Here is a 17,894-nt window from a genome sequence, read left to right as displayed (position 1 = left end):
GAAACAGCTTAAAATCTTCGTATCTGCTTCTAGACAGGAAATCCCACACAAAATCTAAAATTGCCAGGAAAGGTTACAAAACCTCGCGTTTCGCATCCCAGAGGGGAGGGAGAAAGGGAGCCCAGGAGCGGGGGGTGGGGCGGGGGGAGCGCGCGAGAGTTTTTACTTAAACACATATTTCCTCATTTTCTGGAAGATACAGCGATCCCATTATAGGCGCATTTATTTCCCTACAGTTAAAAACTCGTTTTAAAAATAACGTAGGAACCAAAACGAGCCCCTCGGTCCGAAATGTACGTGTAATTCCTTATATAGACTCGGCTGCAGCCAGCGGCAGGGCCGTTGCCGCCCATTATTATACAAACAGGTACCGGGCCGGCGCGGGCGGGGACCTCGCCCCGCGCTCCCGCCGCCCCCGGGCGGAGAAGTCTCAACCCTCTCGCCACAGGAACTGTCCAGACAATAACAATCAGCAGACATTTCGCTGCTGAACAAGGGGGAGAGAAAGCACAGAATCGCCCCCAAGATAAGCAGAAATACAATCAACTTACAACGTCTCTCCAAACTGGAAAAGGCGACTGTGCAACAACAACCACATGTTCAGGTCTCGCTCTCTCTTGCTGTCTCTATTTTTTTTTTTTTTTTTTAACTCTCACGCCAGGCAGAGGGGTGTGTATTGCCCCGGCACTTGAGCACAAATCAATAAACACTGCAGCTGCAGCGAAAGCAGCAGATCCGTGCGTCCGTCGGTCCGTCTGCCCCCTCCCCCACCCTCCTTCCACCCGAGACCGAGAGCGCCATCCAAGCTCCATTATCCGGCTTCAGCGCTCCGTGCGTCCGGCCCAGGTAACAACTTCCCCAAAAACCGAAAGAGAAAAAAGAGCCGTACGCACAGAACCCCATCCCAGCGCGGAGAAGGAGTCTCCCCCAGGGAGGGGGATCTGTCTGTGGTGCTTCCCTGTCTCTAAGACCAGGTAACAACTCCACAAACACACCCGCTGCCCAGCTCGCCGCCATCCACAGATCTCCCACAGCAGCAAGTAGGTGCCCTCTCCTGCCCCGTCTCCCCTGCCGCCCCACCAGCTCCCCCCCGAATGTGGACCTCACTGACGGGGCTACCTCGGCTGGCGTCCCCAGCCGGGGGCCCAGGGCACGGTGGCCGTAGGCGCGGGGGAGGAGGGGCGCTTAGGGACCCGCGCCTCCGCTCCGCTAATCCCCATTCCGCGAGCGCGCCTCGCCGGCCGGTCACAACTTTACCGCCGCCGGCCGAGCCCGGTCCGCCCGCGGCGCGCACCACCGGCGCCCGCGCACACGCGCGCACGGACGACACGCAGCCCGCGGCCGCCGCGTCCCGCCGCCGCCCGCCGCCGCCCGCCGCGCGCCCGCAGCCCGGCCCGGCCCGAGCCTCGGGGCCCGAGCGACGGCGCCGGCCGGGGCCGCGGCGCGCGGAAGCCACTTTGCACGGTCAGCGCCGGCCACAAGTTTGTTCCTCGGCTCCCGGGGGCCTCCGCGCACAGGGAGAATAACGCGGAGGGGGCTGAGAGGAGGGGGAGAGGGGAGACGCCGAGGGGCAAAAGAGTGGGGAAAAGTGCGAAAAGAAGCAACAGCCGCTCCACCCGGGACCAGAAAAGTGGCCAGCCGCGTCCCGGCCGCCCGCCCTGCGCCGGGGATGCGGCGGCTAACGGTCCAAGGAGGCGGCAGGGGCGGCAGGAGCCGCTAGGCGGAGAGAGACCAGGTAAGAGACATAACGGTTCAGGGAGAGCGAGCGGCCGCGGCGCGGCTCCGGCAGCGGCAGCAGCGGAGGGGGGCAGAGAGCACTACTTTCTACTTTCCCACTCCACTTTGCCCGTCCCTGCCCCGGCCGCCCCCAGCCCGGCTCGCCCCCCTCACCCCCGGGGGCGCCCCGGCTGCCCGGCTCCCCCTGACTCCGCCGCTCCCCGGTCCCCTCCGCCACTCACCGTTATTGCGCCGCGGGTTCGCCTGCTTTCTGCGCTTACACCTGGGGCCATCCGCCATGATCCTCTCGCTTGTGTCTAAATGCTCGAGTCACCTCCTCCCCCTCCCTCCCCCTTCCCCCCCACCCCTCCGCCTCCACCCCTCCCCCCTCCCCACCGCACCTGGTTTACGACACTCGAGGCTTTACGACATCACCTTCCTTACACCTAGAGCCGCTCGCTCTACGGCCGGAACCTTGTTGCTAGGGAGAGGACGGTTTGCGGCAACCGTAGGAGCAGCTGAGTTTGAATTGAGGGGCGAGGGAAAAGTTTCCCTCAGGTGTCGTGGGATGGGGGAGGGGGGCGATAGGAAACTGCGGGGACGTTGTCAGAAGGGCGGCAAGCAGGGGGGGTGAGAAAGGTAAAGTGGGAGGCTCAGCGGCGTTCTGCCTCTGAACTGACCACACCCGCGGCGGCAGCCTGGGGCACGGACCGGTCTGGCTGATTCCCCTCAGGACCCTGTACCCTCCGAGCTGCCGCGTCGCAGTGACCGGAGCAACCTGTCCTCCCTCTTCGTCAAGGTTGGGCTCCGCTCCCACGCAGCGTTTGTCCCATCGGCGCACCCTGGGGCTCAGGAGAGGGTCGCGTTCTGGGCTACCCGGGAAGTTCCCGAGAGTAGAGGGAGGGCAGGTTCGGGGAACGGTAGAGACTGACTTGGGAAACCCGGCCTCTGACGGGGACAGGCGGCGTCATGAGAGAGGCTACCTGCCCCGCAGTTCTGACTCCCTTCCCCTACACGGACGCACGGTTTTCCCCCAAGCGAACCGGGATGGGAAGTGACTTCAGTTAGATAGAACTTCAGCTGGACCGAAAGAGAGGCGAGAAGTTCCGTTTGCAGGCGACACCGGCGGTGAAGCCGAATGAGTAATACCCACACGGTCCCTGTCTCACTTCCTCATCCGCATCAGGCTCTCACCTGCTGTCACCTCGGCCTCCCCCGCCGCCTCGCTCTCTGCCCTCCTCCCTGCTTTCCCCTGAGAGCAGATGGACGAGATGGGAGGCGCAAAGACGGAGAGTTAAGGTACTAATGCGCCATGATTTACCGTCAAAACGGGCAATTATCGCTGAATGGGACCTGGAGGAAAGAAACACGGCTAACAAATGTGGTCTTTGAAACTGATAGATTGCTGATCTTATCTCAAGTCTCTGTACAAGTTTGGGGATTTCTGAAAGACCATATAGATAACGCCACAAATACCAAGACAGTAAGTCTTCAGTAGGATTTAGCTTTCCCTTCTCTCCCCTCCCCCAACCCCGTTCAGATGAGGAAAGGTCTTTGGAACAGAACAAATGAGCTACGTTTCAAATAATTTAGTTGTAAATTAACAGTGTACTGTTACTGTTAGAGAAATTGAGAAAACTGAAACGTGACACACAGCATTAGAAATAGTAAGTCACTCAGCACACTGCTTGTCACATAGTAGGTGCTCAATAAATTTATGTCTATAATTTTTGCCATACCTATGGCAAGATTCTTTATTATGTTAAAATCATCTTTTAAACACTCCAGAATTTCAGAAGATTCATTAATAATCTCCTCAAACCTTTCAACTGAAATAAATTTACATCTGAAGTCTGGTAATTTAAAATTAGAAAGTTTAATCCTGAATATAGATGAAAATTTTCTCTCCCACATTTTCTTTGGCATTTTGAGAAATGAATGCATTATTTATTAGTGCATGGAATGTGACTGTAAATATTCTTTGCTGTACATTATGTCTGTACATCTATTCATGCCCAATGCCAAAACTAGAATCATCACTCTTAATGATCATTTTAAGTACAGGCAATCCTCGATTTCGTTCATACCATGTTAACTGAATTTGTGCATCCCAGAATTGTCCATGTTTTGCTTGGTTCAAGCAGTAACTTTTTCCTACCTCCTAAAGGCTGTGTAATGTTCTTCAATTGGCTTCTGAATCAAGTTGCAGACTTTGTCATTTGCCAGCATTCCCCTCCCAACCCCCCCTCCAATTTTTTTTACAGCTACCCTAATTTCCAGCCAGAATGGAAAAAAAAAAATACGTTTGAACTAGCGCACATTTTACCTACTCTTAAACTTAGGAAGTATAACTCGTCCTTTTCTTTTTCAGAAGTGTCTGTCCTGTACCTCCCTACTAAGCTTCTTTCAGTATTCATCCTTACCTTAAAATCAAAGAGACAAAGGGACAGATCAAATAGGAAGTCATTGTCTTCCTTACTCTAATGGTTCCTGGTTTAGTTAGCTTGGGCTAGACATTTCTTCTTGTTCATTTCTGTGCCCTCAGGACCTAGTGGAGTACCTGGTTATATTGTAGATGTTCAATAAGGAAGTATTTCTTAAAATTCTTGACCCTTCCTATATAAAGTGAGGATCATTTATCTGCCTTCCCCACATTAATTGTTAGGAACAGTTGAAATCATGGCTGCAAAGCTGATTAGTATCATTTATATCCTGCCTGATTTTGAAACTAATTGATCTTGATTTTAGTGACTCCATAATCGTTTTCTCCAAATGATTAATTCTGCCCACTCCTATGTTTTAAATATGCACAAGAAATATTGGTATCCTAAGTCTTCTAATACAAAATTTCAGTTTTGTAAAGTCCTGTAGTAATTATTTAAATATATATGTTAATACATATATTACAAATTAAATATTTAATTAATATATTAACTTTAATTAACACAAATAACTGTAAAGTTCCCCAAATTATTGAAATCTAGACTGAAAAACAGGCAAAAGTAAATCTCAGAGTAAACTGCTGCTTTAAGCCTGATGTTTACGCGATGGTTGCTGCTTATCTCTTAAATAGAACTAAAGAATTAGGGAAAATCTTTAGAATAAATTTAGACAAGTGATAACTTTATTAAAATTTAACTTTATTTAGTCAATTATACCTCAATAAGTAAATTTAGGTTCATTTAAATCCAGCATGATAGGGAATTATACTAATAAGAGTTTAACATGTACCTTATATTGTTGATTTTAGTAATTGTAGTGTCACTATACAGTATATATTCAATATATACTCCTAATTTTAGTGTCAATGAAATGTTAATACTCTGCTTCTACACTGCTCTGGGATTGCATATGCTGAAAGAGGTATTCTGCTAAAAATGAATTACTGTAATCTTTTTTAAATTTATAAGGAAAATGTAAATGGGTAGAATATTTTTAATACTGAGTTTTTTTTTTTCTATAAATTTTTCATAAACCCTTTGCACCTGCTATTTGCTTTCCATGTAAGATTCATGTATAAGTTAGGATAAAATTTGAAATAAAATTATTTTGAGTTTAAAATGTAGATATTTCATGGCATTCTATACTGAGCATATGATTTTCACATACCTCACTTCCTGAACACATTTGGGAAGTATAGCTTATAATAAGATTCTATAATCTTCATCAAAATAAATTGGTTGTTTCATGAAAAGAAAATTCATTACATAAATTAATTATATTAACATATTATTTTACTCTTAGAGCTTTGAAGGAAAAAGAATAAATTTGATACCTGTTCCCCATCAAAATTTAGAATTTAGAAGCCCCCTAATGTCACTCCTCAATCCTTAGCTCAGTCGTGACTCTGGACATGGGGTTCACAATGAGACAAAAGGGGCCAATGGTGGTTTAACTGCTGCAGTTCCACCAAATTCTACAGTTGCTGAGTCAGGAAGGAAACATGACTACAGAGTGATCCAGAACCAACAGCTGCCTTTAGGACCCACACCAACTTTTCTAATAAAGCCTCCCAAGACATAGTAATAGGGACAAATGTTTTCCCCGAACCTCCATGTGGTTTTACTATATATTGCAACATAAAATGGTTTTTCTCTCTGGGGACTAAGGCTCCTATTTTTAATATATGTCAATGAAATGTTAACACACAGAGCTTCTTCTTTGGGGGGCATTTTTTTCAGGAACGTGTCTAATAGATGTAAGTATAAATCAGTGTAGAAAAAGTTGTTTGAAGGATGCTAATGAACATCTCAAAACTAAAACTAATCTTTCCGTAAACTTACAATAATGAAAATGATTGCTTTCAAAGCCTACCTTCATGGAAGATAGATTATATTATTGAAATAACTTACAGACGTGAATGAATAGCACTTTTTTTCTATACTTGACAACTATAGGTAATAAATTATACTAGAGAGAGGGCAACATGCATATTCTGGACTTGAATGAACTTTAAGTGTTTACCATATCAGGGATCTGATATCTGGTTTCTACTGCTGTTCCCCTCCCCTTTTGTTTCCATGTATTTTCTCTGGCATCTTGATTTCTTTTAGCAACTGGTTGGTTATGCTACAAAGTATAGCTATTTCTTTGACCTTTAGTCCACAGACCCTCAGTTACAATCACTGCCACTGTTCATTCCTTGGAGTGTATTTGTTTAAGATATTTGTAATCAATAATAGGTTTTAGATATCCCACAAATATGTTAAACTCACACGAAAAAGTTGGTAATAAGAAACCCCCTGTGTTCAAATATATTCTCAACTTGAAGATCTCTGGTTAGACCCTTCTCATTCCTTCTTATGCCTCTATTTCTAGCTCACTCTCTTTATCCTAATTTCATAAATAGATCACAGGCAGTGTCCCCTCTCCACTGTTTTATGTTTTTTTTTTTAATTTTTTTTCAACGTTTATTTATTTTTGGGACAGAGAGAGACAGAGCATGAATGGGGGAGGGGCAGAGAGAGAGGGAGACACAGAATCGGAAACAGGCTCCAGGCTCTGAGCCATGAGCCCAGAGCCCGACGCGGGGCTCAAACTCAGGGACCGCGAGATCGTGACCTGGCTGAAGTCGGACGCTTAACCGACTGCGCCACCTAGGCGCCCCTCCACTGTTTTATGTTTTAATTATTGTCTTCATCTTTCTTTCTACCAGGTCTAATGCAAATCTATTTGGATCAATTCCCTTTCTCTCTTTGTTCAAAGTTTGAGTCATCCCAACATTGTAAAATTCTTTGATTTTTCATATTCTGGTTTTTCTGTGTCCCTCAAATCCCAGTCTTTGCCTTTCTGTATTCCTAGAGGCTGATTTTTATGGACCACAACACCCAAGATCCTTTGCCCTCTGGTTTCTATTTGGTTTCAGCTAATTTGGAGGCCTTGGCAAATGATCACAGGAAGGAAAGAGAGAGAGGTCAGGATATTTATTTCACCTTCCTGCACATTCCCTCCTGTCTGTGGCTTTTGGCAGTAGCTTCATTCCTCTATGTAAGGCCATGGATCCCATCAGTCAACCCTGTCTCATGGTGACAGGTCTTGCCAAGTTCCAGAAACTGCTTCCCTTGATCCCTTCAGGCTGAGGGATGGTAATGGTACCCTCCTGTTGCGAGTCCTTGGGGGACTTTATCCCTTATTGGTTCCCCTAAAGCCTGCCCACATCTCTGTAAATAGTTTCTTCATCAAACTCTCTTCATCAAACTACCCTTTGAGTGTGCCATTTGTTTCCTGCCAGACCCCACAGTATTTAACCTTTATCAAACAAGAATTCTGTTTCTTTTTATCACAACACTAAAGCTTGAATGCAATGTATCTTATGTCATTCAATGACTATATATATATTCATATTGTACTGTGTGTACATGCAAAATCTGACAAATACTTAGAAATATGGAAGGTTCTCTTACATAGTAATTACTCAGTAATTCTTTGTAGAGTGAAAGCCCCTGCCCTAATCCAAAATCTAGGAGAGACTACTTTTATATACTTAAGACATGAAAGGGGAAAAGAAATCAATACCACAGTAGTAAGGTAGAGATAGCTGATTGTCCCTAGTATGTTTCTTCTCCTTCTTAACAATGGAACCCTCCACTGCTGTCCCATGACCACTTGAATGGTCTTTGCATGTATCTAGGTGCTACTGTGCTAGTCAGTTCTGGCCAGTGAGATCTAAGTGGAAGTGAATGTGTGCAATGTTGAGGAAGTCCTTCAAATGGAGGTGGTTCATTCACCCAGGTGGGTGCCTGGGTGGCTCAGTCAGTTAAGTATCTGACTTTAGCTCAGGTCATGACCTCACAGTTCGTGGGTTCAAGCCCTGTGTCAGGCTCTGTGCTGACAGCTCAGAGCCTGGAGCCTGCTTCAGATTCTGTATCTCCCTCTCTCTCTCTCTCTCCCCCTCCCCTGCTCACGTTCTGTCTCTCTCAAAAATAAAAAACATTAATAAAAAATTTTTGAATAAATAAAAGTAGGTGTTTCACTATTCTTTCTCTTCTTGCTGGTTGGAATCAGACTTGCTGGCTAGAGCTCCTTAAGATTAAGAAAGGCATTGTGATGCCTCCCGCTTTGGTCTTCTTCAAAATTACTTTGGCTCTTCGGGGTCTTTTGTGGTTCCATACAAATTTTAGGATTGCTTGTTCTAGCTTCGAGAAGAATGATGGTGCAATTTTGATTGGGATTGCATTGAATGTGTAGATAGCTTTGGGTAGTATTGACATTTTAACAATATTTATTCTTCCAGTCCATGAACACAGAATGTTTTTCCATTACTTTATATCTTCTTCAATTTCCTTCATAAGCTTTCAGCGTACAGCATAGTTTTCAGCATACAGATCTTTTACATCTTTGGTTAGGTTTATTTCTAGGTATTTTATGATTCTTGGTGCAATTGTGAATGCACAATTTTATCTTTCTGTTGCTTCATTGTTAGTGTATACAGCATGGTATTGGCACAAAAACAGACACATAGACCAATGGAATATAATAGAAACCCCAGAATTAGACCTACAAAAAGTATGGCCAACTAATCTTTGACAAAGCAGGAAAGAATATCCAATGGAAAAAAGACAGTCTCTTTAACAAATGGTGCTGGGAGAGCTGGACAGCAACATGCAGAAGAATGAAACTAGACCACTTTCTTATACCATTCACAAAAATAAACTCAAAATGGATAAAGGACCTGAATGTGAGACAGGAAACCATCAAAACCCTAGCAGGAAAAAAACCTCCCTGACCTCAGCCACAGCAACTTCTTACTTGACACATCCCCAAAGGCAAGGGAATTAAAAGCAAAAATGAACTATTGGGACCTCATGAAGATAAAATGCTTCTGCACTGCGAAGGAAACAATGAACAAAACTAAAAGGCAACCAACAGAATGGGAAAAGATATTTGCAAATGACATATCAGACAAAGGGCTAGTATCCAAAATCTATAAAGAACTCACCAAACTCCACACCTGAAAAACAAATAATCCAGTGAAGAAATGGGCAGAAAACATGAATAGACACTTCTCTAAAGAAGACATCCAGATGGGCAACAGGCACAGGAAAAGATGCTCAGCGTCACTCCTCATCAGGGAAATACAAATCAAAACCACACTCAGATACCACCTCATGCCAGTCAGAGTGGCTAAAATGAACAAATCGGGAGACTAGATGCTGACGAGGATGTGGAGAAACGGGAACCCTCTTGCACTGTTGGTGGGAATGCAAATTGGTGCAGCCACTCTGGAAAACAGTGTGGAGGTTCCTCAAAAAATTAAAAATAGATCTACCCTTGACCCAGCAATAGCACCGCTAGGAATTTACCCAAGGGATACAGGAGTGCTGATGCATAGGGGCTCTTGTACCCCAATGTTTATGGAAAGAGACTAAATGTCCACAACTGATAAGTGGATAAAGAAATTGTGGTTTATATACACAATGGAATACTATGTGGCAATGAGAAAGAATGAAATCTGGCCATTTGTAGCAACATGGATGGAACTGGAGAGTGTTATGCTAAGTGAAATAAGTCATACAGAGAAAGACAGATACCATATGTTTTCACTTTTATGTGGATCCTGAGAAACTTAACAGAAGACCATGGGGGAGGGGAAAAAAAAAGGTTAGAGAGGGAGGGAGCCAAAACATAAGAGATTCTTCAAAACTGAGAACTGAGGGTTGATGGGGGGTGGGTGAGGGGAATTGAGGAGGTCACCTGTTGGGATGAGCACTGGGTGTTGTATGGAAACCAATTTGACAATTTTATATTAAAAAAAGATTAAGAAAGGCAGAGCAACAAGATCGAAGGGGCCTGACTCTCTGACACAAGAGAATACGTAACTAGCACTGGACTTCTTACCTCCAGATCTATTTTATATAGAGAGAAACATATCATCTTTAAGCCACCAATGTCTTAGGTTTTCTGTTTTAGGCAGTCAAAGTTAATCCTGTTTAATGTAGGTATCCGTATGAGTTTTCTAATGTTACCATAAAAATTTACGACAAACTTGGTGGCTCAGAATAACACAAATATGTTATCTTACAGTCTTGAAGTCAAAATGTGTCTCACCAGACTTTGGTAGGATTAGGTTCTTCCAGAAGACTCCGGGGGAGAATTTTTCCCCTCCTAGTGGGCAGCCACATTCCTTGGTTCGTGGCCCCTGCCTCAGTCTTCAAAGCCAGCAACTTCGGCCAGAGTCCTCATGCTGTCAGCTCACTAGTTCTTTATATTTCTGCCACCCTTTTCTGGTTTCAAGGGCATTTGTGATTAAATTAGATCCACCTGGATAATTCTGGACATCTTCCCTTTTCAAGATCAGCTGATCAGCAAGCTTAATTCCATCTACAACCTTAATTGCCACATAACCTAAAAATATTCACAGGTTCTGGGGATTAGGGCATAGACATCTTTGGAGGCCACTATTCTGCCTACCAAAGTATGTAAGCTTTAAGTTTCATGATTGATAAATGTTTTTATTGATTTATCTGTTCATCTTTATAAACAGCTTTTAAAACCTTACACTAATTGGTCATTACTTTTTATGTAACATTTAGCATTGTGCCATATAGAACTTTTAATAATTATTCATTAGTTAATTCATTAAATTAATATTCTTGTGTATATTCTGTGTGACATATGCTGCATGGGGCTACAAATGCTTAATACGCTTTCTGACTTCAAGAAACACGGGTTTGTGGAAGAAACAGATTGACAAAGAGACTGTTACACAAATGTCCAGGAGATATAGTGTACATAGGAGAGGCATCTGAACTAACCTTGAGTCAAGGAAATCTTTTCTGGAGAAGTGATAGAATTTGTCAGGAAATGAGGGAAGAGTGTTAAAGGCAGAAAGAAGTTAGAGTGTGTGCGGTATTTTGGGGGCAGAGGATCCAATAGAATAAGAGCATCAAATAAAAGGAATGCGTATTCCACTTAAGGTTGCAGAGGTGGGGAAACAGGAACCAGATCACAAGAAGATTCTAAGGACTGGGGACCCTTTATTGAAAACAGTAGTAATCCATGAAAGGGTTTTTAAAAAGTCAAGACTGTCCACATTATACAAGTGTTCTAGAGGGGAGGGGGACAGTGAGAGGAGCAGAGGAAAAGTGAGTAGAAGAGCAATCATAAAGGGAACTTCAAAAGTTTTTTTTCCCTCTTGAATAATCATTTATAAAGGAATCAAAGCCATTCAGCAAATAAAAGCCATAAAGATACAAGATGTGGCTATCCAAATGAAGCACAGATGAAGAATAACATTTTCAGATTATATTAACAAATAGTATAATGTTAAATTATAAGCAATATAAAGCATAGTTAATATTTCTGATGTTTATAATAGCAATAAATTGTTTCAGATTAGACATTCTTGTAGTGGTCTTTCTGGCTCCTAAAACCATCTTAGTACATGCCAGGCTCTCAAAATTATATGGCAAATGAATGAATAATTGAAAAGTCTCCAGTGTATCTTTTAATACTATTTTTTGGTCTATTATGTTTACTACAGCCTAATACTCAAAAGTTAGCATCCTCCCCATTCAGAGTCTGCTGTCTTCCAAATTACCTTATATATTTCCAAGAAGACAGAGTAGTTTTCTTTTCCCGGATTTCAGATTACCTAAGCACTTCTCCAGTTGTATCAGAATTTTTGGGAATTAGAGAACCTGCCTCACATAACTAGTGATTTCCTCACATCCTTCAGAGTACCTTGTTTACACCACTGCTGTAGCATTTACCACTTTTACTATGCTTTACATCTGTCTCCTAGCCTGGAATTTTCATCTTTGTGTTTCTGATACCAAAAGCAGTGCCTGTCTCACGTGAAGCATACTTAATAACCATAGAAAAGAGCAAAAGTTTCTGCCTTTGTGAATCATTCTGGCACAGGGACTTTGTAAAGAGCAAATAAGATATTGTATGTGAAGTGTTTTACATGGTGCCTGGCACATGGTAAACAGTAAATGATAGGGAATACAGCAAAAGCAAATTCCTAGACAAAGATCAGAGCTGGATATTAAGAGCATAACCCACACAGTGCCTTTCTGTTCAACAAGGCTAAAAGAGAATTTTACCCCTGAAAATGTCACTTCAGGCATAGGTGGAATGATTAATTAAAGGACAAAAGAAGATATGAGATTAACATGTTGTTATTTAACATTAGTTGGAATATTTATTATATCATCTAGAAATACTGTTGGCTTAGCTACATTATTTAAGGAATTATCTACACAAGAAGTGAATTTACTACCCTAGGATAAGTAACACTATTTGCAATGCAATTAAATGGCATATAGCACTTTTTTTATGTATTTTATTTTTGTGAGAGAGAGCGTGAGTAGGGAAGGGGCTGAGAAAGAGGGGGACAGAGGATCCGAAGCGGGCTTTGTGCTGACAGCAGCAAGCCAAACGGGGGGCTGAAACTCATGAAACATGAGATCAAGACTTGAGCCAAAGTCTGATGCTCAACCAGCTGAGCCAACCAGGCACCCCATATAGAACTTTTTAAAAATACAAGTTAAAGATTTTAAGAGAAATATAAAAACTGCCTTAGTTTTATTTCTTGACTTGTGTGTAACAGACACCAGTTCAAACTTGCCAAGCAGAAAAAAATAGTTTATAATAAGGATGTAAGTTTGCAATTTTTTTTTCATAGAATCCAAAAGTAGGAAAGCAGTCAGGTCTCATAAGTAAGGAGTTGGAACACCTTTAGGTATATAGACAGAACCTCTCCATTTCTTACCTTTGCATCTCTTTACACATCTTTTACTTACAGGACTACCACTGTGCACGAAGGTGGTATTGACTCAGAAGAGGTATGAGGAGACACTTAAATGCATCCTCTTTAAAGTTACACAATACTTAGAGGAAAAACAGCCATCCCTATTCCTATCCCAACACTGCTATTCTATCTTTTTTTGCATGTATAGTTTATATAGCTACAATCATGCCCAGATTTCGCCATATACATATGAGAACTACATATAATTTAGTATTATGCTTTTTCAGTTAACACATCACACACCTTTTCCTATATAGACTCAGCACCTTTACACTTATTTTTTTTTACCTGACTGTAATATTCCTTAAATTGGTATAATTTACTAAACCAGTTACATATTATTGAACATTTAAATTCTTCCATTTTTTGTTTTATTAATAATGCTGTTGTAGTATAGTTTTTGTTTGGGTTTTTATTATTTCCTGAGAAAATATTCTCAAAACAAATTATTTAGTCAACAGGAATAAATATATTTGTATCTCTTTAAACCTATTGTCAGCACACTTTTGAAAAGGATTGTACCAATATATGATGCCACTGGAAATATATGAGTTTGTCTCACCATGATTATAATTTTTTTGGAAATTATTTTCCAGAGTGGCTGCACCAGTTTGCATTTTCACCAACAGTATGGAGTTTCCTCAAAAAGTTAAAAATAGAATCACTCTATGATCCAGCAATTGCACTAGTAGGTATTTACCCAAAGGATACAAAAATACTAATTGGAAGGGACACATGCACCCTGATGCTTATAGAAGCAGTATCAACAATAGCCAAATTATGGAAAAAGCCCAAATGTCTATCAACTGATGAACGGATAAAGAATATGTGGTGTGTGTGTGTTTATATACATATAATAGAATATTACTCAGCTGTAAAAAAGAATGAAACCTTGTCATCTACAACGATGTGGATGGAGCTAGCAAGCATTGTGCTAAGCAAAATAAGTCAGAGAAAGACAAATACCGTATGATTTCACTCATATGTACAATTTAAGAAACACAACAGATGAACATGGGGGAAAAAAGAGAGGTAAACCAAGAAAAACTCTTTAGAGAATAAAAAGGATTACTGGAGGGGCAGTGGGGAGGGGATGGGTTAATTAGGTGATAGGTATTAAGGAGCGCACTTGTGATGAGCACTGGGTGTTGCATGTGGGTGATGAATCACTAAATTCTACACCTGAAACTAGTGTTGCACTGTATGTTAACTAAGTGGAATTTAAATAAAACTTGAAAAAAAGGGTAGCTTATTTATACCAATTGGAAATATATGAATCACCTAATGTTTTAGACTATGTACATAGGAAAACACCTAAATGGACTTAGTGAAGAACATATATAAATGTGTAATAAATTCCATACTGGATTAAAAATCATTTCAGCTCTGGATTTTGTGACCTATCTCTTTTATGCCTACTATCACAAAAAATATATGTGTTTATTAAAATTATTAGAGAAAGAACAGTTTGTATTTCATTTAGCTTCTAATTAAAGTTATCACTGGATTTTTAAACTTAAGAAATGTCTAATAATATAAGCATACTTAGAACTTTTATAAGTTTCAGATTCTTTTTAGCTCTTATGGAATAATCAGTTAACTGCAAGGATTCCTATTATATTCTAGTAAAAGTGAGCCATTTTGGAATTCTTGAGCAAGTATACTTGACTACAAAATAAATTGGAGAGTAATTCAAAGGAATTCTAGGAATACTATTCAGTCATTTAAGAATGAAGCAGCTAATCTGAAAAACTCTCAAAAATAAAAACTAAAGTCAGATGAAAAAGCAAGGTAAAGAACAGTGTGTATAGTTTGCTACTGTTTACTACACACGCACACACACACACACACACACACACCTATAATTATACACACCCATACAAATGTAAGTGCATAGACTTTCTGTGAGAGGACACATGGTAGCAAGTGTCTGCCTCTAGAGAGGAGTTCTGGGAGACTAAAGCACAGGAGAGAGAGACTTTATACTGAATATCTTCATATTTTTTGAATTTTGTATCATGAATACATTTATTCAAAAACACAAATAATGGTAGTTTTTAATAATGGATCCAAAGGGCTGGGTAGTCCTCCTGAAAAATATTGTCTGAAAATTGTTTTGGGTGCAAGCTTATTCACTAAGGGGTGGTAGTTGTAAAACTAGAAAGACTGAAATGCTCAAAATTATGATTCCACTTAAAGCTTTACTGTAAAGTAGAGGAGTGCCTGGGTGGCTCAGTCACTTGAGTGTGTAACTCTTGATTTTGGCTCAGGTCATGATCCCAGGGTCATGGGATCAAGCCCCCCATCAGGCTCCACACTGAGCATGGACCCTGCTTGAGCTTCTCTTCCTCTGCCCCCTCCCCTGCTCATGCACTCTTTTTCTAAAAAAACAAACAAACAAAAGCAAACCCATAAACAAAACATAAAATAGATCCATAGTCAACACTTAGCCCTGCTAACAAACAGAGGCAGAGCATAGTCTGGCAAAATTACAAATCTCTGTTAGCCGATATTTTTACTTTTAATCCACATCCAAACCATGAAATTCTGGCCAAATTCCCATTGTGCTAATTCTCTATGGTAAGTTCTTTTCTTTAATTTTTAAAAAAATTTTTAACGTTTATTTTTTTGAGAGACAGAGAGTATGAGCAGGGGAGGGGCAGAGAGAGAGGGGGAGACACAGAATTTGAAGCAGGCTATAGGCTCCGAGCTGTCAGCACAGAGCCCAACGCGGGGCTTGAACTCACAAACCACGAGATCATGGTATCATGATGTTTTGCTGTCTAAGCCGAAGTCAGACGCTTAACCAACTGAGCCACCCAGGTGCCCCTCTATGGTAAATTCTTAATCTCAGGTGGCTTTTCTTGCTGTTCTCAAGATTGCCTTCAACTGGCAAAGGTCATTTAGAGAATGGAAGAACTCTTTCAATATTAGCAAAAGAATGAATGAATGGGTGGATAGATGGATGAATAAATGAATACGATTTGAGAATCCACACTCAGCTTTTTACTATGGGTATAACCTTGGATAAATCACCTAACATCTCTGAGCCTGAGTTCTTTCTCTGTAGATCCAAACCAAATTTGTTCACATCTACCAGAATTCCCTACATATTCACAGGGTTTTGGTGATGTAGCATGAGATAATGTATGGGAAAGTTTAAAAAAAAAAAAACAAAAAACGTTAAGACATAGGATTTTGAATGTTTGCTATACAAATCTATATCAACATAAAAATTCTTCCTAGAGTCAAATATGAATGAATTTTGAGTAATTGGATCTTTGGTATTTTATTAAGCCTCTGATTTATTTCAGTAAGATGAATTGAGTTGATTATATTTTTACTTCTTTCTCTTGTTCACCCTCCGTGTTAAAAACAGATAAAAAGGCAGAATAAAAAGAAGTCTGGACTGATATGGTTTATCAAATATTTGACTATTATGTTGAATTTACCTTGATACAGTTTTGAAAAATATTTGCTTTCTTATCTTAGAGTTTTTTCAAAGGACTGGCTTTGATTTCTATGACCAGTTTTGTCTTTGAAATTATCTGCCTAGATTTTGGCTAGCGTGTTCTCTTAACTGTCATATGCAATTGAGTTTAATCATGTTTTTCTTTCTAGGTTACATTATAGAGTGTTTCTAAAGATCATAAAAATGTCCACAAAGAGGGAAATTATTTTTTCCTACATTTGGTATTGTTTTATATTTTTGCTGTATATAGTTAGATAATTATGTTGTTTTACCTTCAGTAATCATATTTTAGTTATAGCTAAATTTATTCCCAGTTAAAACAGTATGTAAAGCATGCACATTTAGAACCAACATTATTCAATGCATTTTGCTATTACAACAATTTACATTAATTTAACATTGTAAATAGTTGTGCAATCTAGTCATTTTGTGTACATTGAATTCATTACTGTCATTAAATAAATATCTTTTCTCTTTGGTAGCTCAACTTATTTCCTGATTCTACCCGTTTGATACTGTGCTTTTGATTTGTAAAGTCTCGGGTAAATATCTGTTACTGTTTTTCACGCAGTGTCATAATAATATGGAAGACTTTCTGGCAGGTATTTTCATTACCTAGCAGTTAACATTTTTAGTAAATGCCAAAAAGTAATATATGAATATAAAACATCATATGTTCAGCATCAACTTTTTAAATAGCAGAAATGGCTAGTAGAAGTTACTGAGATATTGTCTGCTAAGAAAAATTTAAAACATTGACTACATGAGAAAAATACAGTTTTTTTGAGATGACTGAATAAATTGATTATAGTTCTTTCCTGTTTTACTTTATTTTCTGTGCCTGTAGAAGAAAATCTATGACTTGATTTATCTTATTACCTAGTTTACTTATATTTTTGTCCTCCATTGAACTCATGTTCTTCAGACTTTGGATATGTTATGGACATACATCAAACTACTAAAATCCAGTTTTGGTGGTTGAGGTTGGTTTTATATCATGTCCTTGTTACATCTGCTCTCCTTCCAGTGGTAGTCAGCATCAAACTGACCAAAAGGTTATCAAACCCGACAAAAGCATTTGATGCAAAGAATTTGACAACCCATTAGCTAGAAAACTATCACCTGAATAATTCAAAATTGATTGAAGCTTTCCCCCCATATATAAAATTGTTCTGTAGTTCCATTCAATTTTGCATCTCTCCTTTGTATAGCCTTGGGAAACATAGATCAGTGATGTAGCAGCAAAACATCATGATACCAAATAGGAAACGAGGACTTGGGAGATGCTTTGGACCTCTGAATTTCCAGGCCACTTGATAGCAGATACAGTTCATTACACAGGAAAATTGCTTGATCTTGGGAAAAGAGGGTGCTGGAGGTGAGGGAAAATGAGTTAGTCACCAATACGGTTCACCTTGCAATTCAGTCATTTAGATCTAACTACAGAATGAT

The 17,894-nt window shown here is 40.7% G+C and overlaps 1 protein-coding gene across 5 annotated transcripts in view; it reads right to left on the bottom strand.

Annotated features, from left to right (window-relative positions):
• Positions 1-2,061, bottom strand: part of ZEB1 (zinc finger E-box binding homeobox 1) — a 194,929-nt gene extending 192,868 nt beyond the window's left edge. For 4 of the 5 annotated variants that reach the window (XM_027073750.2, XM_053225483.1, XM_027073751.2 and 1 more), the window contains exon 1: positions 1,959-2,061. In XM_027073750.2, the coding sequence (XP_026929551.1) occupies positions 1,959-2,016 (58 nt within the window). In that variant the 5' untranslated portion in view covers positions 2,017-2,061. The remainder of the gene's footprint in view (positions 1-1,958) is intronic. The other variant, XR_008300002.1, reaches the window with a different exon arrangement.
• Between the last annotated feature and the right edge of the window lie 15,833 nt (positions 2,062-17,894).

This window comes from Acinonyx jubatus, chromosome B4 (genome assembly GCF_027475565.1).
Source record: "Acinonyx jubatus isolate Ajub_Pintada_27869175 chromosome B4, VMU_Ajub_asm_v1.0, whole genome shotgun sequence".
Lineage (NCBI taxonomy): Eukaryota > Metazoa > Chordata > Mammalia > Carnivora > Felidae > Acinonyx > Acinonyx jubatus.
Note: the sequence above shows the minus strand (reverse complement) of the source record. Positions and strands in the feature narration are given on the sequence as shown.